Source organism: Triturus cristatus, chromosome 6, assembly GCF_964204655.1.
Source record: "Triturus cristatus chromosome 6, aTriCri1.1, whole genome shotgun sequence".
Lineage (NCBI taxonomy): Eukaryota > Metazoa > Chordata > Amphibia > Caudata > Salamandridae > Triturus > Triturus cristatus.
This window is the reverse complement of record NC_140589.1, coordinates 1695985908-1696008629: the sequence shown is the minus strand read 5'-3', so window position 1 is coordinate 1696008629 and position 22722 is coordinate 1695985908. Positions and strand designations below refer to the sequence as shown.

Below are 22722 nucleotides of genomic sequence, written 5' to 3'. Positions count from 1 at the left end.
GTTTGCATCTGTTTAGGGTGGATTGTGTATGAGTTGGCGGTGGTGGGGGAGCACATGGGTCATGTTCTAAGGTTCTAAATGGGGATCCTGTTCTATATAAGATGTAGGAACTAGTAGGTGCTTTTAAGACAAGTGATGGATTGCATGCACAGCAGAATAGGAGCTAATCATTTACATTTTTTGCACAGGCCCTAATGGCAGGATGTTTATCCACCATAAACACATTTCTATGAGTTTGCTCAAAAGGCTTTGTGCGTCATTTTCCTCCTTGCAACACGTGCACACATTTTGCTTTTTAATATTTAATCAAAAAGAGAGAGGGGGTCAAGGGAAAATGGGGCCACTCTTGGTCCCCCTAACGATAATAGTAAATAAACAACAAAAGAGTGAGGCCAAAGATTCAAGAGCCTGCAAGAGAAGTCACTCTTGTTTTCTAAAAGAACCCTCACTCACCAACCTAGTTGGTGAAATGATTCATCATAGGGTTCCCACCAGAGAGGCCGAGTGTCCCTCTGGTATGCTAAGAAGCCTGTTTACAGCGGAGCAGGTTTTTTCGTGAATGTGAAAAGGTGATGGTGTAAACAATGATTTAAAATTACCTTTATTTGCCCAGCTATAATTGAATGGTAGAGGAATAAGGTAAGAGGTAAAAACAGTGTGGTGGATGTTGTAGACTGGGTAGATTGACCAGTTACATCCTGTGGTATAACAAAAAGCAGTGGCCTACATGTTTCAGCCTCCTTGAGCTACTCATAAGGCTTTCGTCAGGACCAACTGCCACGGCGTTATCTGCACGCTAAGGCGCACCCTAACCTGAGGCAGTAACACAAAAGGGACCGAATGACTTACGGATCTCGGTGTATCTTTCCAAACCTTTTTTTTTAGAAGGCGGGTCAATCTGCAAGACAAGACAAACAGAAAGACAGACAAATCATATGACAGTTATGTACAATTGTATAAATACATGAATCGCCAAGTGAGTGACAAAGCTCATGCTGATGTTGGTGCTCTTCAAAGTGTAGCCATATTAAGTCACAGCTCACAGCTAGTAGTGACAATGGTGCGTGGATGCTGTACACCAGTCATGGTTGCCAAATAGGTGACCTGGTTAATTCCCAGAAAAGTGATTTAATTATATCAATAGTTCGTGGCATAGGCACGCTTCTAATCCTGCGCGCTGACTGAGGCGTAGCCAGTATATATACATTTATATACATAAAATGAACATGACTAATTAAAAAACACAAGCGTTAGTGAGGCTCGTGATAACTGAAATGAAACTGGCAGACTACATACAAGATGGAGAACATGCTTAATTTTAGTGTAGGAAAACCTTACACCATAGACCCAGGCGGGGGGCGGTGGCTTGTAGTCACATGCTAGGAACACAGAGGATGAATAACATTACATTACTGCCAGTATAGCTGTTGTATTACCTGTGGTAGCTAAGGAGGTGCTCAAGTATTCACTCCATCAAAGCCAGACACCCGTATCTAGAGACTCCCGTCATGAGGACCCCGTGGATGGCGAGGTTCCTGACCGGGGTGTTTTTAAACAGAGTATTAGCCGTATTGGACACGTGCAGTCTGTGTCTCAGGTCCGATGACGTCAGTGCGTGCGCACATGTGCCCACGTCCATCGGACCCCGGAAAAAGGCTGCAACGCTAACCTGCATTATGTAGGGCAGGTGCTGAGAAAAATATAACTTTATTCTGTTGAATGTTGACAGTCATTACGGAACAACCGGGATGGTTGGAACACGGTTTAGAAACAGAACAACTCTAACCTATTTGGAACGCTATAGGCTGTAAGTCTACTTAAAAGTAGCTTGTGTGATGCTGGCATAGTAGGTTCTGAGTAAATGGCACAATTTATTGTGTGTGAGTTAACAGATGGTACAAAGCAACCAGAATAATTGAGGCATGGTTTTGAAATGAAATAACTCTATCCTTGTTTGGGTAACGGTAGGGAGTCTACTTAGAAGATGATTGTGCGTAAATGGCACTGTAAGTACTTGTCACCCCTGAAGTGTGGCCATAGTTCCATGGTATGTTTATCCGAGGAAGCTAGCTGGTAAAGTGGGTCAACAGTACCACAAATAAATGATGTGTTTACAGATCATACACTGCCATGATGGTGTAAATACAAAAGCAGATAACAGTATGTCCTTGTATGTACATGTTCAAATATTTTACAGTTTCTGTATGTGTGCTTCATAATTGATTTTTTTCTAAGCAATGGAAATATGCACAGTGGATCAGCTTGATTTTTCAGGATACAAACATAGCTTTATACTTCTAATTCCAAAATCTGTGTTTGGAATTTCTTCCAGGTCTTTATTAGCCATGTACTTGAAAGTAGATGCCAACCGTGATCCTTCAGATGGCGAGAAGGTAGTATGATTTTTTTTATTATGTTTCCGAACCTAACTTGTTTTTTTTTTTTTTTTTTTTTTTTTTTGAAAACCTTTATTTAAAAATCAGGACACAGCTATTCAGCCGACAACCCGAAGGTTCGGCAGCATCGATAATTAGAAACAGTGATGCGTCCCCAGTACAGTACAAAGAGAAGTGCAAAGGTTCAATTTTAAACAAACACAAAAAAGCACAGCAAACCCCAGCAAGGCAAGAACACTAATAACCATGGTGAGAGCCCCCAGGGGAGGCCGGACCCCACTCATCTACCAGTTACAAGATAGTGTAAGGAGGAAGAGGGGGGACAGCAGAGGCCCAAATAGTTCATAAACCAGACTGTGCTGGAAAGAAGGTCAGGGGGAAAGCTGTTCCTCGGGCGGTTCCAGATCAGGGGCAAGACATATTCCCCCCCTGTATTGATTCCACCGCCCCCAGATGGCGTGCCACTTCCGGGGGCGGCCTCTAGAGCAATAGACCGTCTTCTCCCTAAACATGCTCCAGTCCATGTTCTCTTTCCACGCAGTCAGTGTGGGAGGCCCCGAGGAGCCCCACAATCGCGCGATATCCCTCTTAGCGACCATGTTACCCAGAGTCACCCATTGGGTCCGCGCCTCATCGAGATCAGTGGGCCCCCAGACATTCAGGAGACAGCACCGCGCCTCCGGCTGCACAGCAATGCCTGTCACCTCCCCCATAACTGCATGGACTCCCCTCCAGAATTCCACAATGACACCACACTCCCAAATGATGTGCAGGAAAGTACCCACCATACCACACCCCCTCCTGCACAGGCCGTCCTCCGAGAACCCCATGTGGACCAGCCTTGGCCCCGTCACATACACTCGGTGCAGTATTTTAAGCTGCACCAGCCTCAGACGCGACGGGATCGCAACCTCCTTAGGAGAAGAAACAGCTGACTGCCAATCCTCATGATCTAACTCGAGGCCATCCCTAGTCCACTGGTCCCTCAGCCCCAGAAGCATGTCCGCCCGGACGTTTATCAGTTTCTTATATATGAGCGAGATCGTGCTCTCGGGCATATGGCCATCAAGGACCCGGTCCTCCAAAGGAGAGGACTCAGGCACCTTCTCACCCTCCACGAGGACTGATCGGAGGGCGTGGCGCATCTGAATATACCTGAAATACTCGGAGGGCCCCAGCTCATACTCAGTCTGCAACTCCTCAAAGGACTTCACCTTCCCCTTATGCAGCACATCACCCACCCTGGAGATGCCAATCAGGTCCCACTTATCAAAGCCTTTTGAATGCCAAAGCCTTCCCAATCTCTCCGATTCAAACAACGGGGTAGCGAGGGTGAGCCTATCCTTCCAGCCCAGCGAGTCAGTTGCCATCTTCCACACCCGCACTGCCACACCGGTGGGCCCCGTGAGGGACGAGTCTAGGGACCGCGAGTACAACGCCCTGTAGTAGTTACCACCACGCAGCAACCACCTGTCCATGGCATACCCAGGGCTGAGGGCAGGGCCATAAAGCCCATGATTGATCGCGCTCAGCTGTGTGGCCCAATAGTACCGTCGGATGTCTGGGAGCGCAATGCCCCCGTCGTACCATGGAAGCGTCAGCTTTGCAATAGCAATTCGCGGCCGCCCATCCCACAGCAACGTCCGTTGGAGGCCTTCGACCTCCCGAAAGTATTTGGCCGGCACCCAATCCAAGGTATTCTGTAAGGCGTAGAGGAAGCGGGGAAGAGACATCATTTTGAACAGGGCCGCACGCCCAACGAGGGAGAGCGGCAGCCTCCACCAACCTTCAACATCGCGCCTCAGGCGTGCCAGGGGGGGGAGCAGATTCTTCTCATAGCGCACTGCAGAGTCCATGGAGATAAAGATCCCCAAATACACGAAACCCTGCTGGGCGATCTGTATCGAACATGTTCGAGGGATCGGTGGAACCTCGCCACTAAGAACATACAAGTACGATTTGCTCCAATTGATGACGAGACCCGAGTTCCTACCAAAAGATGTGAGTACGTCACAGACCACTATAAGTGACTTCTTAGGTGAGGCAAGATACAACAGGATATCATCGGCATAGAGCGAAATACGGTCCTCGTGTTCAGGCGACCACCGAAGGCCCCGTATATCCGGGTGCCAACGTATCCACGCAGCCAGCGGCTCAAGGGCGAGGGCGAACAACAGAGGCGACAGGGGGCAACCCTGCCGAGTACCCCTCCCAAGCTGAAACGGAGTCGACGCCCGACCATTCACCACAACACTAGCTAGCGGCCCCTCGTACAGCAACCTCACCCAGCTCACAAAACCGCGGCCAAAGCCGAACTTGGCCAGCACGGCCCACAAGTATGCCCACTCCACCGTGTCAAAGGCCATCGTGGCATCAAGAGACGCCACAATAGCCGGTTCACGCAGCGTGCCCGCCCTGGCGATTACGCCATGAAGACGCCTAAGATTCAACGCTGTGTTTCGGTGCGGGATGAAGCCGGATTGATCCGGGTGGACCAAGTCGCCAAGTACCCTAATCAAACGGGTCGCCAGGAGTTTAGCCAGAATTTTCGGCTCCGCGTTAAGAAGTGAAATAGGCCGATATGAGGCGCACTTATCGCGGGGTTTACCCTCTTTGTGTATGACCACAATCGACGCCAGTCGCTGGTCCAACGGGAGGGCCCCACCCCCCCGCGCCTCCAAAAACATGGCGCGCAGGTGAGGGGCGACCCTATCCGGGAACAGCTTGTACAGGTCGATCGGCAAGCCGTTCGGTCCCGAGGCCTTACCCGAGTTTAACGCGCGGATAGCCCCGTCGACCGTTATGTCACCATCTAGATCGTCCCTATCTATAGCAGAGAGGCAGGGCAACTCGATATCACGGAGGAGGTCACACGAGTCCTCGGGCGGCCTATCCGACGCAGAGGCATAAACCTTACAGAAATAGTCCGAGAAACCCTTTACAATCCCCTCAGGTTCCACAATCGCCTCTCCCCTCTCTCCCGTCAACTCTGGCACCACTCTATTGACCCGTTCTTTTTTGTCCAGCCACGCCAGGAGTTTCCCTGCCTTATCACCAACATCATACAGTCGGCCCTGCTGTTCCCTACTGAGGGTCTTAGCGGCGTTCGTCACCAGGTCTTTATACTCAGTTTGCTTCAAACAAAGCTCATGCAGTGAGGACTCTGTAACCTCCTCCTCCATCGCTCCCTCCAGAGCCGCGATCTCCTCCTCCACCTGCAGAATCTCACCATCTCTACGCCTCTTGGCAGCCACTACTAGGGAGAGGGCTTCCCCCCGAAGCACGGTCTTAAAAGCTTCCCACAGCGACACTGCCGAGTCCACGGTTCCCTGATTGTCCTTGAAAACATTTTCTACCTTCTTTACCAGGGCGCTGCGCATCTTGGGGTCTCGGAAATACCAAGGGTTGATAGGGGCCACCCTTCCTCCTCCCTCCCGACCTAGATCCAGCCGGATCCACACTGGCGAGTGGTCAGATATACCGCGCGCCATGTGCCTCGCCTCGGATACCAACGAGGCATGCGCGGCCAGAGTGAGCAGGTAATCAATCCTGGAAAGGCTACCATGTGCCCCGGAGTGGAACGTGTATTGGCTCTGTGTGGGGTGCCGGAGCCGCCAGCAGTCTATCAGACCAAGCGTGTCTAGGAAGTCTGGAAGCCATTTCTGAGCCCCCCCTGTGTCTCTGGGCGGGTATCTATCCAGCAGGCCGGAGCCAACAGCGTTGAAATCCCCTCCCACCACAAGCATTCCCCCCGGGAGATCCAGCAGGGCCCTACCCAGATCTGCAAACGTGGAGGCCTGCAGGGCCGGCGGGACATAAACCGAAACTAAAACCAAAGTCCGTCCTTCCCACCGCCCCGCCACCGCCACAAACCTCCCCCTATCATCAACAATGGTGGAGTCCACCTCAAATGGCAACGAAGCTCTAACTAGGATGCCCACACCCCTGGACCCAGATGAGAATCCTGAATGTGCAATGAATTTATACCCCTTCCTATTCAGGGCATAGCACGTATTACCTATAAGATGCGTCTCCTGCAGCAGGGCAACATCCGGCATTGAACGTTTCAAAAATTGCAAAACAATCCCCCGCTTAATGCGATCCCCCAAACCATTAACATTCCAGCTTATAACACTTAAGCCCCTACCCCCCATCCTCAAACGGAAAGAGGCCCACCCCACACCCGAGGAGCCACCATGGAACAGCCCTGGAAATAAGCATCATGCCTTGCAGAAATAAACCCCCCAACAACAAACCCAAAATCCCTGAAACTCCCCCCACCCTGCACCCCTGCTTCAGCTTACAAAGCCCCCCCAACTTGCAGTGTGCCTGTCGCCCTACAAAACCAAAAGTCTACAAAAAGTACCCTAAGGGAGGAAAAGAGCAACCCTCGTCCTCCCGCAACCCTCCACAGTTACTGCACTCTATGAAAGTCTTCAAGTATAGTCAAATCAAGTCAGACCGGCTCCGAGATGTCAGCCCTGCCCATCCCGGCCACTGTCTCCATCCTCGGCTGTGTCGTCCCCCGTCCGTCGCCGGGGCAAAGCGTCCAGCCATTCGTCGGCCATAACAGGAGAGTCAAAAAAGAATGTCCGATCGTCGTGCACCACCCGCAGTCTGGCCGGGAAGAGCATGGCATACTTCAGGTCTCTTTCCCGGAGCCTCCGCTTCACCCCCAGGAAGCCCTGTCTCTGCCTCTGCACCTGCTGGGTGAAGTCCGGATAGAAATTCACCGACGCGTTCTGGAAGGGGACCGGGCCCGTCACCCTCGATGCTTGCAGAATAGCGTCCCGATCTCGAAAATGAAAGAGCCGGGCAACGATCGGCCTCGGCGGGGCACCCGCCTTGGGCCTCCCGCCCGGCACTCTATGGGCCCTTTCCACCGCAAAGAACTTCCCAAGGCCCTTAGGCTTCAGATGATTAAGGACCAAGTCCTCAACAAGCAGGTCAACCGAAGCCTCATCCGAGGACTCCGGGACCCCGATGACGCGCACATTGTTGCGCCTGGCCCGGCTCTCAAAGTCCTCCAGCCGGCGGGCGACGAGATCACTCTCGGTCCTCAGCTTACAAACCTCGGTCTGCAGTTCCGTAACATCATCAGTGAGGCCCGTGGTCTTGAGGTCCAAGTTCTTAACCCGTTCATTCGTTTTGCCCAAGTCCGCACGGATCAGGTTGACATCCACCAAAATGGCATCCACCTTATGCGCCAGGGCCTCAAACTGTCTCCCAATCGAAGTCTGCATCCCTTCGAGCGCGCCCATGACATCCTGCAGGGAGAGCTCCGGGGCCACAGGCGAGTCCTCCTTCTGGGCATCCGGCACCTGGCTCGATCCACTCGGTGATCCCTTCTGCAGAGCATATCGGTCCATGCTGTTGACTTGGGTATAGGTTCCCCGCCTGGTAGACTTAGGCTTCAGCCGATCCCCTTCTGCTTTGCCCGACATGGTTGACTCCAAGCAGGTCGGTTCAGTTAAGACGGGTCCCTCTCAAGGAGAGGAATAAGGAGTGATCAGTTCTGCCGTGGACCGCCAGAGTAGCCTGCAGAGCGTCCCTGGGGTAATAAAGCCACCCAGAGCTCTCCACTAGCAGGGCTGACAAAGGGAGCGAAATCGAAAGTGAAAGAGCGGGGACCTCCGTCCGACAGTTCACACCTCGCCTGGCCGTTGTTGTTCAACTAGGAGTCGGGCATCCAGCCAACTCTAGCCCCTGGCTTCCCCGGGAGATAGGCCGCAATCTTCCGCCAGGCGTAAGTCCGGTTCCCGGTGGGCGATCCGACCGCGGGTAGCATCAATCGCCTCCCTGACCAATCATCTACACGATGCCATGCATGCGGACAGGATTAGAGACAGGATAGTCGACGGAGGGCGCGAGGGTCTCGGGAGCTCTAAGCTCACGCGGCCATCTTGGTCAAGCGCTAGGCTCCTCCTATTCGAACCTAACTTGTTAAACGGATCTAATCTAAACTTTACTCATAATTTCCTCTGCATTAAATCTCAATTTTCATTAAACTAGGCAAAGACAAGGATTGGGAGTGTACAATTAGAAATACTAGAAAGAACTATGCAGAGGGTTTGCACCAAAAAAGTATTGCTTGAAAAAAATAATCATTAGTAATTGTGAGAGAGTTAGGGAGGGTATAACAAATGAGGCAGTTAAATTCTTGAATATTACTTGTCTCAAATTGCACTTGCTATCTTAACTCCCCAAATCACTGGATCTCTGCACCCTGTAGACATGGAAGAAAAGAAAACTGTGGAATCTCATTTTGGTAATATATTCTTCAAGCTGAATCCTGCATTTGCCATGGATGAATCACCAAGGAAAAGCACACAGAAAACAAGGCAGCCGCATCCAAAACTCTCAAATCAAGGTCCCTATCCAGCATCCAGAGATGCCTTCCTCCCATGATGCCAAAATACCATTCTGATATTTTCAGTTCAGACCCACACTGCAGCCAGAGATTATTTATTTGATTCAAATGGCTATATATTGACCATTGATCAAAGAAAGAAGAGGGAAATATTTGTAAGGATGAGACTTAGAATGGTTAAAGTGTCTCAGCTGCTGGCTAGGCATCATGGTGAAGCCAGTACCAGAGACTGATCTCTTCTAGACTAACGGAAAGAAATGCGTACGGTTAATTGAATGGTAAATGTTATTTTAGATCCTGCAAAAGCTGAAAAAATAACATTTAAATTAATTAACAAAGCTGACAATTTGCCTTAGATATTTAGGTGAAAACACTGAAAGATGACACCTAGTCAAAATGTGCAAAATGCATTAGGCAGCCATATTCACTGGTAGGCCCACTGTTATAGTTCCCTTTAACAAATATAAGCATTAGAAATCACTGAACCATGGACAAATGTATTTCATAGCTTGATCTGTCACCTAGAAAGAACAATTTGGTGCAGAGTTGGAGCCCATTCCCATTTTTGTGTCAGGTTGAACTGGTACTGGAAAGTAAATTTGGACTCTTTCTGCACTATCAATCCTCTCATCAAGATCATTAGGACCTCCCTGAAGGGTCTAAATATTTTAGATATCTCAGTCCTGGCAAGAGAGTTGGATCAAAATGGAGAGAATTTGCCTGTGATGTTTCACTAATTGGTGTGGCCCACATGTTTGAGGTTTCTTGCATTTCCCCACACGATGGCATTAGGGGCTGGCAAAACTTGGGGTTTGTTCCGTAGGGTACCTGAAGCAAATAGTCTAAATGTGGCCTTGCGAGCACCGGATTCAGGAAGCACTTGCATATCTACTGTGTACAAAAAGATTAGACTGAAACCTGGACAATCATTAGTCAATGTAAAAATAAGATGTAAAGGAGACCTTTGTTCCAAATAATGGACATGGAAAAGGTGAGAGCGTGCAAGCACACTAAAATGTTGATGCAATAACAGATTGAAACTAATTCCGCATATATGTCTGATAAGGGTTTATAAAGCTCCCAGCATAATACTCCGAATGTGCTCCTTTAGTTCTCGAGCTATCTTGTGTGTCCTGTGTTGACAGAAGATTTTCTGTATACATGGTGATAATGTGGAATGATTTCATCTTTCTTGGAGGAAGCAGTGAGTTCTGCACTAAGATTTCTGTGTTGTAATTGCAAAAATCAGCAAAGATGTGTCTTATGGGTAATTTGCCTGAAGATCCAGCTCACGTTCCTTGCACTGGGTATACTTCTGGCTAAATACAGGATAACAGCTACTTTGATGGAGAATGGCCGTCTCTCTGAGAACTCTTTGGCTAAAGAGCTAGAGAAAATGGATCAAAATAGAAACATCAGCAACAGGATAGGGCCCTACCACTAATGGGGCAACACAGGCACAACATGTTTGGCATATCTTAACCCCTTCAATGCAGAGAACATGACCTTGATGTCCTCCACATTACCTCTCGAGTGCAAAGGATGTAGAGATCATGTTCTAGAACCTAAGAGATGGAATCCCTTTGGTGCTTACACGAGAGGGGAAAATACAGTCAACCAAGAGAGCAGCAATTTGGATGGGAGATGTACCATTGAAAAGAGAAGTCTCTTCGCTTTCCTTTCCAGAGGTAGCTCTCCCTAGTGGATCCCTACTCCGGGAGAAAGATCCTTGAGCCCAGATCCACACTTGTCCATCAGGTATTTTTTAATTGTAAAACAGCCCTGATGGCACAGGCTCCCCTCCCCAAGACAAAAGAACTTAGCAGTCTTTCTACGGCCCTGGTGGGCGATTGGGGTTCTACTCCAAATCCATCTTGCCCAAGGGGCAACAAAAGTCACTAAAGATTATGAATAGTGAATAGCGGTGGGGTCTGGGTGCCCTAGCATTCCACACCTCACCCAAACAGTCTTTCTGTGGCACCAACTGTCCTATCATGGGGCTGCACCCCTCCACCCCTGAAGCCCATACAACACTTGTGTCCTTCTGGTGGATTTAGCCCTAATTTGCCCATCACATGGCAACAGAAAGCCTATGGTATACCAGTGATTTGTTTCCAGAAAAAGGAAGAAAATGGGGCCGATGGGTCCTGCCATCAAGTTGCACCTCTGACCTCAGGATCTTTCTTCCCCCTGTGAGTTCATCAAAGGAAATCACAATTTCCTTTCATTTTACAAGAGGGATGGTCAAAGTATTTTTGCCTGTGGTCACCACGCTGTAGACAACTGTACTAACCTTGGGTATTTATGACAACTAGATGGCTAGAGAAGTCTAGGGTGATGTGGCCTGCATTGATCTCTGCACATTCCTTTACTCAGAATGCTCTCTAAATGTTAAAACTATGCCTAAAAGCACCAAATGTCCTCTCATATATCATGGGAAATGGCTCCAGAAGTTATGCTGTGGGACAGCATTCACCCAAGGAACATTAGCAACCTCGGGCACTTGTGAAAACCAGACACCAATGGGAATCAAGGGTGGTATGGCCTACACAGAATTTTCTTATCTAAAATGCCATGTGGCCATCAAAACAATCAGTTTCACAAAGATCGGGGCCTTGGTGGGGCCTCGACGGGAGTAGAGAGAGCCTCCCTCAGGAGGTGGGAGGGGATATATCCTCCCTATGAATAACTTGTTTAACGAAAAAGATATCCCTCCTAGAATCTGGCATGGTCCCTACGTGGCGAAATAAAGAGAGGGAAAGAAAGGGGAAAAGTGTGACACTAAGCTGTAATACTTATTGCGTATGGCACAAATGAAATAAAATTACTGCTTGCATGTTCTATCCATAAAATGTATGGATGAACAACAAATCTGTGAATGTATTTCACCGGTATAATCTCTAATTGGTGATCACCAGACACAACCACCCTCTGGTGCTCTGCACATGATACCAGTCCCTACCCCGGTATTTCGCCCAGGGGAACAACAACTGTGAAGCTTCTTTGCAATGAGCCACTCCTGGCTTAACCACACATAAGTCACAACATGTTTTTTATTTGTATGTTCATATTTTTCCTTTTTCTTTTAGGAAATTCCTCAAAGAGAACAGTGGCAGGTACTAGACTTGTCGCTTAAATAATAATTATATATATACTAGTGCATTACATGTTAATTGCATGACCACTCCGCACTCACATCTCTGGGGGAAGTGACCTCTTCGCATCCCACCCTAACGAAAGCCCAGGACCATAAATAGGCCAGCATTAGGGCTGAAACATGTTGGCGTTCAGTTAGGGTCATAGGACCATCATACCCTCCCACCCTATCATAGTCTTTTTTAACCTTTCCCCTCCACTCCATTAACAAAGTGTTCTTTAGGAGTTGGAGAGTAATTTTATCTTAACATTACGCCCCCATACTAAATATCTTCATAAGTGCTTCCTGAAATACGGTCGAGCCCATCCTGATCCTTAGGAGCCAGGGTGAGCCCAATGATGAAACATGCCACTATTAGAGTGAGTGAGGGCTATTATAGCAAAAGGGTCTCCCTTCCTTATCACCATTCAATTCAGAGACATTACTGAATCAGCAAGGTGTAGACTCTTTCAGAAGTTATGTTCCACTTCAGAACTCCCTCTGCAGTATCATTGGTTGTTTTTTTCCCCTTTCTTCCCCTCTCTTTATTTTGCCATGTAGGGGCCCTGCCAGGTTCGAGGAGAGATATATTTTTCGTTAAACAAACCATCAAAACAAATACACCATATGAATCAAAATGCTGTAGCCATTCCAATAGAAAGTGTACTTGGATTGGCTACAGCATTTGGACCCAGAGTCTACTGGCTCCTAGGGAACCATACTAGCCCTGGGAATTCCTGACAACTAGAGACGCAGGGAAATTCATAGTAGTGTGACTTTTGAGTATCCCTACACATTTTTGTTACCCCAAATACTCTGCAAATGTGAAAGTACTGGTCAAAAAACACAAATTCCCAACAATTATGTGAATGAAATCTCAGAAACTTCCTGCCAATCAAAGATGTTTTGCTTACAACATTGTCCAGTTTCCCAAAAACAGTGTGCCTCAAGTGTGGGTGTGCTTAATCCATGTGACCAGACCAAAACTGTAAGAATGAAGACCACATTACCATGGCATGGTCCAGGTGCCTGTCCAGCATAATAAGACCACCAGCAAATGTGGCATAATCAGACGAAGAGTGAGAATCCAAAATGGTAGGACCTTTGCAGTGGGCTGCAAGTTCTGGAGTTTTCTGTCACATACATACGAGGAATACAAGTGTATTTCACAAATACTTGGACATTTCCATGGCATTCTGGGTAGGAAAAATTGGTGGGATTCATGGAAGCCACACAACACTGAATTTCTATGGATTGCTAGTTTTCAGAAATATGTACGGTTGGTAGGTTTCCCTGGGGGCAGGTCAATCCCAAGCTGAATAATGCAGCCACCCTCCTTGGAAAGTAAGAGGAAATTTGGTGTTTTTAAGCATAGTCTGGTGTTTGTAGGGTATTCTACGCAGGAAAAACGTCATCAGACCCAGGCAATCTAAGCCATCCTTTCTCCTTGTTTTCTGAAAAGTCATGGATTATGAGTTTCCTAGATGGCAGTCAACTATGAGCCCAAATATAGCAGCTACCTACAGCTCAAAAAATCCCACTATGCTTTTTTGGGCCTTTTCAGTCAATAGTGAAGGGTCCATACAAACAAGTGTTCTGCCATTTTTATTGGAATAAGCTTGGTTGTAGGATGTTTGTAATTTTCTTCAGATTCTGGAGCTTTCCTCTGCATAAATGTGATGGCAATCTTCTGAATTCTGGCCGGACTTAGGTCCTAACACCGTAGTAACTCATATCCCAATAATGTTTGTAATTTAAAGCACAAATCTTGACGTTTCAACGCTTTGTTTTGGGTTTTTTGTTATCCCGGAGGATAGACCCACCCATATAAATTGGGTACCAATGATTCTGGGCTCACAGAAATGTTGGGAAATTCTTTGCATTTACCCTGAGCGTGATGTTTACATGGCATTCTGAGTAAGAAAAAGTAATGGGATCCTTGCATGTCCTGCTCTCTCCTGGGTATATTCTTTTCAGAAATTTTGGGAGTTTGTAGGTTTCCTTTGATTTGTCCAAACCCACGACCCAAATTTTGCACTTACCCACATTCCAACTATGACTTGAATTCAAAGCACAAATCATGGCTTTTCTATGGTACAGTCTTTCTGCCCAGGGTGATAGGCCAATGCAAACAAGTAGGATACCATTTTTATTGTGAGAAATCTGGGATTATTGGATCATGAGACTTTTATTGTTCCTGAAAGATTCTCAGATTTCCCTCACAGAATTGTTAGGAAATTATGTGATGAAGTTTGACATTTGCAGGGCATTCTGGGTAAGAAAAAGTAGTGAGATCTTCTCAAGCTTCACTTCCCTTGCATGCCCTATGTATCTACTTTTCAACAATGTTTGGTTTTGGTAGGCTCCCCCCAGACCTAAGTAATGTAGCTATGACATTTCCATGCTGCGTTTTTGGGCCTTTCCTGTCCCTGGTGAAAAGTGACTGCACTATGTAATTTCACCCAAAGTGTAATGTTTGTAGGGCATTCTGGGTAATATTAAATGTGGCGCAATCCATACAAGCAACATCACCTTAGATTAGGAGTTGGTGGTTTCCTTGAGGGCCAGCTGACCCTAGGCCAAGATATAGCAGACCACCTCTACAGTAGGCTTATCCTATCAAGTCATAATTTCCTCTCTTCACATGGTTGCGTTTATAAACCTTTCCTATCCCATACAATAGGCCCACACACACATGTGCATGGAGAATGCAGATTGTTAGGACATTTTTTAATGAGTGTGTACAAAAAACACATTTTGAAAAATGCAATCAGAATCGCCTGATATTGTGGGTAATTTTAAATTCTGAGTGGTACAAATAACGCCTACTATTTAACTCAGATTCTTGTGCACATTTTAAAATGCACAGCTTTCCTTCCTTGAGTTGACTTTCTGTACTAAAACTCATAGATGAAAACACTATTGCCTATCTTTTCCTACTTACTCTCGCTATTTTATCAAATTTATCAATAAGTTTCTTTGGGAAAACTTTGACAGATCTACACAAATGACAACTTCCTGAAATTCAGAATGTTGCTAGTTTTCTTTTTGTAAATGTATAGCTGTTTGGATTTATCCATGGGTGTCGCACCTTTTTCATCCTGAAGCTGCAAGTAGGTAGAACAGTCGATATATGAAATCTTGACCACCAGTTGGAACATAGCAAAAATTGTGTTTTTATTATTTTCAACTCTGCTTGTTTCTGAGAGCTGCCAATAGGGTGATCTTAACAAAGCTTATATTAATGCAAGAGTAAATAGGTTTATTGTTTCCAGCATAAGCTGTACCAATGCACTCTTTGGAATAAGTTAAAAAAAAAAAAAGGAAAAATAAAGGTATAATTATGATTTGTATAATACATGAATGAATTATGACTTAAGTTACGAGACTTTTAAGAATAGTAAAGAAGTATATACAGGTAAAACAGTGTCAATACTTATAAGAAAGTGCCTCTTTTATATGATCTTAATGTTTTGGGCACGGATGCTGCTGGTTTGGAACTCACTGGGGCACTGGTACCCAGTCCATTGTATATGTGCAGTGACCCATAAACCTTGATAAAATTGAATAACTCCCAAATGAAATATGTAGCTTCCCAGAAAGGTAGTAAGTGTATGGTGCAAGAAATACACCAATGGAATAGAAAGGTTAAGTTTGCTTTGGACTGCAGCACATGTTGTACCATCACTAGACTGACAAAGGAAACATGGCTTCAGGCTTCCCTGTATGGACTGACTCCAGCAGCTTTTAAACGTGCAGGCAAACCTGTCAAATAACAATATTTGACAGGAAAGAACCCTACTTTTAAGTAATAAACAAGTTACTCCCAATTAAGCCTTGTAGCTCACAAGGTATCGGTGCCTGGTATTTAAACATGGTACATGCAAAGATTCAATGTTGGCATGTACCTACACTGACTAGCCCCAAAAAGCTATTTTCCTATGAAAGGATGCAGCTGTTCTATGAGAGTTTCAAAAATCGTTATTGTGCTATCTTCGATTTGGGATAAGCTACTGGAATAATTCAAACACTATTTTAAATGTTTATTTAAAATCCAATTCAGTTGCTTTTTTATAGAAATTTAAGAAAATTGACTTTTAATAAGTGACACTTTACCTGGCTGAGCTTATAGTGGACATGTTACTATTAGTTTGCTGGCAGATGCCCTGCCAGTGCTTTCACTTATTGAGGTGAGAAAACTACTTCCAGAGCAGAAACAATGGCTTAGGTCTTTTTGCAAGACGACCTGGATATGAGATATGTGACAGATATCAACTCAGGAAGAACAGCTGGGGAGGGTCCAAGAACTTTATTATGTTGAAAGGGACTAGGGTGAAGCCAGCCCATCCACGGTTATGTGTAAAGGGAGGCCTGGGGAAGTGAAGCCTTTTGTTCCATAGGTTCTCAGTAGCCAGTTTGGCACTAGCCCAGTGGCAGGGTGAGCTGGTCCCACAATCAGTTCAGTTTCTCTGAAGAGTAGGGGATAGTAAATTTACCCAAATACAACCTGTGTGGCACAGAAGCTTCCTTCAGGTGCAGAAAGATTCTGTTTTCTTTGATTTGCCTTCAAATAGTGCACTGGAGATAGTTTGCATTAAGCCAAACAGGATATTCTTCAAAAGTGGGAAGGTTTGTCTTTGGGAACTTCCTTCTTGTTGGTTAGGGAGTGTCCAGGAGTCACTGTAACCCACTGGCTAGTAAATATCACAGAGTGGCATCTCACCCACAGCTCAGAATAAACCTTTCTGGAGCTGCAGAAGAACAGAAGAGGATTGGACCTCCTACTTGAGACCTGAAGGGCTAACCTACTTCCACTTGCACTCAGAACTAAGAAGTGGACTCCAAGCATAAGTTGACTGGCCTCCTCTTTGGTTACAGGGACACAACATGCTGCAAGAGGCCTTTTTCCTGATTGAGCACTTTAGTTTTTTACAAATTAAGCACTGAATACAGCATGCGTTTTTGTGCAAAAAATCATGAAGTGCATTGTCGTGTCTCGTCTTCCCCCTTATTGCACTTTGTATGTCAAATTTAGATTGAGCACTCTCCCAACTATAGCTTACTTGTCAAAATCGAGGGAAGTTCAAGTGACCTATTAGCTCTGCAATTTTCACAATTGCTGAGCTAATTGGTCACTTGAAATTCCCTCCGTGTTGGCAATAATTATACCAAGATTTGTAATCGGTGGTGGGTTACTTTAATAACAAAAAATCGCTATAAAGGGAAAAAGAGACACTGAAACAAGAAAGGGAAGAGCAGGCTTTTTAATGGAAATGATGTTCGCTCTTGGATCAATGGCGCTCAAACACATTGGCCATGATTCATTTACATACATGCAATGCGGGTAAAATGTGAAATAAATAGGCTTACAAGAGTATATCTTCTGCAGAAGGAAATAAATATGCATATTTGGCCTATGCCACACACCATGCTGTTTTTACCAGTGCATAGTTGTAATGATAGATATTCAAGAAGACCCACCAGAATGCCGTCTCCTTGCGTAGATTCATAGTTTAACCAGTAAAGATCCAACATCAGAATGATCCACATGTCCACAAGGGGCATCATGTCGAGCTGAACTAATGTCCAAATATCGGATTTGAGTTTGCACTGTAGTAATACATATGTGAATCTGCAGTTATTACTGCATTTGTTTCAATTAACCTGTTTTATTGGGCCACGTTTTTTTTCACTGGCATAACAGGAAGAGACAACAAACTAATTGTTAAACATGGCCAACTGAAACCCCTCTAAGTAAATATATCATATACATTTGTTTCAGTAATATCAACATTTCTTGGATAACGCCAGACCTATACAATCATTAGCAAAACCATTAGGTCTGGAGCTGGCTGCCAACCTTTTGGCAATTCTTGTTTTGTTCTCTCATAGTCCGTGCAAAACTTTATTGTTGGGGAAGCAACCAGTCTCTCAGCAATCTAAAAAACATTGGCTTAAGGCAAAAATATGTTTTGGTTTAAAAATCACACACACATGCTACCATAGTAGCCCCAGACAGAGAAGGGGGCTACTTTGTGTGTGGGTGTGATCTTTGAGAAAGGGAAGCATGCTGTAACTCAAAGTGAATGTAAAAACAACAATTGATGGACAGAAAGCGGAACAATGTCATGCATTCACCCCAGTACGGAGATCTGGGCCTAAATCCATCATTTTTTTGCTCACCATGCCATTCCAGTTTGAACCCAGCCATATGCAAATCAGTCTTGACCCTGTGCAAAGTGGGAATAGTCCAGCCCGAACTGCCAGGCCAGGTCCTCCCTGGACTGGAAACAAGCATCCTAGGACCGGTTTCTTGGTTTAACCCGTTATCAGTCAGGATAGCTTTAATCCAGTGGCATGGAGAGCACGGGACACACATCTGGGTATACCAGTCCTACTCGGGGTGAAAAATGCAAAAACAACCATTGATGGACAGAATGCAGAACAATGTCCTACATTCACCGCAGTCCAGAGATCTGGGCCTAAGTCCATAATTTTTTTTCTCACCATGCCATTCCAGTTTGAATACAGCCATATACAAATCAGTCTTGACCTTGTGCACAAGGGGAACAGTCCAGCATGAACTGCCAGGCAAGGTCCTCCCTGGACTGGAAACAAGCATCATAGGACCGGTTGTGGTGTTTCACCCCTCATCAGCCACAGGATAGCTTGACTCCAGTGGCATGGAGAGCACAGGATCCACGTCTGGGCAAACCCATGCCACTCGGAGTGACAAATGCAAAAACAACAATTAATGGACAGAATGCAAAACAATGTCATACATTCACCCCAGTACAGAGATCTGGGCCTAAATCCATTGTTTTTTTGCTCACCATGCCATTCCAGTTTGATCCCAGCCATATACAAATCAGTCTTAACCATGTGCCCAATGGGAACAGTCCAGCCCGAACTTCCAGGCCAGGTCCTCCCTGGACTCGAAATAAGCATCCTAGGACCGGTTTCGGGGTGTCACCACTCATCAGCCAGGATAGTTTCACTCCAGTGGCATGGAGAGCACAGGACTCACGTCTCTGCCTACCCGTCCCACTAGGGGTGACAAATGCAAAAACAACAATTGATGGACAGAATGCAGAACAATGTCATACATTCACCCCAGTACAGAGATCTGGGCCTAAATTCATCGTTTATTTCCTCACCATGCCATTCAAGTTTGAACCCAGCCATATGCAAATCCATCTTGACCCTGTGCCCAGTGGCAACAGTCCAGCCCGAACTGCCAGGCCAGGTCCTCCCTGGACTGGAAACAAGCATCCTAGGACCGGTTTCGGGGGTTTCACCCCTCATCAGCCAGGATAGCTTGACTCCAGTGGCATGGAGAGCACAGGCCAAACGTCTGGGCATACCTGTGCCACTCGGGGTGACAAATGTGAAAACAACAATTGATCGACAGAATGCAGAACAATGTCATACATTCATCCCAGTACAGAGATCTGGGACGAAATCCATTGTTTTTTGCTCACCATGCCATTCTAGTTTGAACCCAGCCATATTCAAATCAGTCTTGACCATGTGCCCAATGGGAACAGTCCAGGTCGAACTGCCAGGACAGGTCCTCCCTGGAATGGAAACAAGCATCCTAAGATCGGATTCGGGGTTTCACCCCTCATCAGCCAGGATAGCTTGACTCCAGTTCAGGCTGGACTGTTCCCATAAGGAACAGGGTCAAGACTGATTTCCATATGGCTGGGTCCAAACTGGGGTGGTGTGGTGAGCAAAAGAATGATGGATTAAACCCAGATCCTTGTGACTGGGGATGTGTGTTTGCATTGTACAGAATTCCGTGCATCAATTGTTTCTTTTGCATATGTCGGCCTAAGTGGGAAGGGTATGCCCAGACCTGGGTCCCGTGCTCACTACACCACTGGATTCAAGCTAGCCTGGCTGATGAAGTGTGATGCCCTGAAACCGGTCCCAGGATTCTTGTTTCCGGTCCAGGTAGGACCTGGCTTGCAATTTGGGCTGGACTGTTCCCATAGGGAGCAGGGTCAAGACTGATTTGCATATGGCTGGGTCCAAACGGGGTGGTGCGGTGAGCAAAAGAATGATGGATTAAACCCAGATCATTGTGACTGGGGGTGAATGTTTGCATTGTCCAGCATTCAGTCCATCAATTGTTTCTTTTGCGTACCTCAAAGTGAAGTCAGCCATAAGTTGAAGTGCACCAACCAACTGCCACATGATGCATGCTGTAGTGGCTGGATGAAAAATGATAATGACACAAAAGCAGACTAATGGATAAAGTTTGGCTGAAAACCCTATAAGTGACTATATTTTACATATAATTTTAGTAGAAATCAAAAGGTCTTAGCTAACAGCAGACCTTGGTTGCCACCCTCTTGCCTTTGCTAATGCATGTTTGTAATATTTATTTAAAACCTTCGTGCAAATAGAGAGGATTGCAAAGATAGATATGTAGATAGATAGATAGATAGATAATCACAGCTATCTTGGTGTATTCATTTGATAAGCATTTGCTTAATGTGGATTTCTAGGCTGTATGCAGTTGTTGTGTGGACACCATACATCACTAACGTTTTCTCTGGATTTGATATTTTAGGAAGAGAGTGACATGTTAAAATTCCAGGAGCCTAACACTCAGCGATCACAAATTCTGGCAAAGTGAGTAAATCATGTATGTTTAATGTCTAGTACTATATCAATTTAATCAATACAATTCCACATTGCTTCAGACTGTACACGCTTTTATGTTCATATCAAACAAACTAGCATAAAAAAACTTCAAAGCATTTCACAAAGCTCTCAAACAAGAAATAGATTGCCAAATAAGCAAATTGCAGATACTTGGATGAAGAAAATATTCTAGTAACAGTAGTATCCGTAGTGCTGAGAGCAATTTGCAAAATCTAATTTGACAATTACATGTTTCTAGCGTGCTTCTCTCGGCCACATTAAACATTTCTGAGAGGAGAATGAGATGGCGGTCATTTTCAGTCCTGGCCTCTGCCGCTGGAAACCCTTGATTTTCTTCTTTCCTCAGCTACTGACCTATTTCACTACTATAAATAATTGAAACTTCTATTCATAGGTACACCTTTCAAAGAGTTAATAAATAACTGTGTTTGATATCTGGATATTCGAAATAGCAATAGTGTGAAATGTATTTTCCACTGTTGAGTAAAGGAAAGCGCTTGCTTCCCCTGTGATCTCCTACCTCATAAAGCTTTCTAGATACCAGAGCAGTGTAGTGGAATGGTAGCTGCAGTGCTTAATTTGAGCTGGTGGTTTCCGATGCTCGGCACCAGCACTTAGTTGTCAATACTGTCAATTATGATAGTCTGCCACATGGTGGTACTGTTTGTCTATTTTAGAGGCCAGCAAAAGAACAACTATTTATTCATTCAATATACCTTAAAAATGACTAACACCTGCCTCCCAAGCCATTCTTGTAGCTTTGGGGGCCTGGAATAGTCTGAATTGTCACACTTGTAGTAGTGTGATGGATAGTGGTCGTGTTGGTGCTGTCATTGGCAGTGCTGACAGGGGCAGTGGGTGCTGCCAGCTGCAGTGGTCTCCTGACATGGGCTTGGCACTTATTTTTTCACAAATTAAGCATTGGTAGCTGCTGGTATTAACAGCCCACCTCTCTCTGGTATCCAAATGGAGGTATGAGAAAGCAAGCGGCATGCTGCCTGCACCGTCTGCAACATTCCCTGTAACCGAGGATCTCTGCAAAGTGCCCTGACAAGGAAAACGTGCTAGTGTGACTGCTGTCAGGACATCGCAAGATCTCTGCTCATGTGTGAGTGGAGAGCACAGCTTTGGATAGGAAGGGGGATGCAAGGCAAAGAGGGTGTTCAAAGTGGATAGCCGGATGGCAGATATTTTTTAATAAGTGGGTGGAGTAAGGTAGAAGGTGGTGGCGGGACACTTGGAGGCCGATTACGTTGCGGCCATAAAGGCACCGACCTACAGTCAGTGCCTTTACGGCCGCATCGTAATGGGTCGCTCGGTTTCCTTTCCGACCGCCTCATTACAGTGGAGGTGGTCAGAAGGGACACGGACCGGTCATTACGACTGGCTTCTGAAAGCTTTGCACTGCCTTTCTGCCCTTGAGATTACGATGACTGTTTCCAACATGGTTTCCATGCTGGTGTGTTGGGGGGACCCCAGCAGGGTCCCGTTGGGTGCACGGCCTCCGGCTGGAGGTCGAGGGGGCACCCCCGTTGATCCCTGCACCTTGTGGCAGACACCTTGTTGTGCCTGCCACGGGGTGCAGCGAGGAACCTCACCTCCCATTTCACTATGGGAGCATGCATTTCGGTCTGTTTACGGCCGTACTGCATGCTTCCATAGTGAAATATTGGAATGCGACCGAACAGTGTTTGGTCGCATCCTAATGGGGCAGCCGGGGCAGCCGGGGCCGCCCACCGGGTGTCAATCGGTCCCATGACCGAGTCGGTGTCGGGCGCAAGAGATTCTGCCCGACATCGTAATGACCCCCTAGGTCATTTTTCAATTTGGATGGGGAAGGAGGATAAATCTAGCAGGTGGTGGGGGTGTTTGGCAGTAGCCAAAATATTTGCTAAATATTTGTGAGAAGAGCAAAGGTCATGTTCTGGCTCTGCCATTACTGCTCTTACCAAACATAGCTACTGAAAGCAAGGGAAGATGATTCGGTGGAGATATAAATACCATATTAAATACAGATGGGTGAAAAGTGACTATCGGGTATGGTTTCACCCCATGGGTCTAAGTGACATTATAAACAACGTGACCTTTGCTCTCTTTTAAGTCACTCACAAACCTTATGTGAAGACATCCCTATTGTTTACTATAAC

General features: G+C 46.1%; 1 protein-coding gene across 1 annotated transcript in view; it reads left to right on the top strand.

Moving 5' to 3' along the window:
• LOC146821852 (spermatogenesis-associated protein 7 homolog) overlaps positions 1-22722 on the top strand; it is a 1028728-nt gene that overhangs the window by 625045 nt on the left and 380961 nt on the right. The window contains exons 7-8 of the mRNA XM_085609389.1: positions 2333-2393; positions 20481-20542. Coding sequence (XP_085465515.1) covers positions 2333-2393; positions 20481-20542 — 123 coding nt within the window. The remainder of the gene's footprint in view (positions 1-2332; positions 2394-20480; positions 20543-22722) is intronic.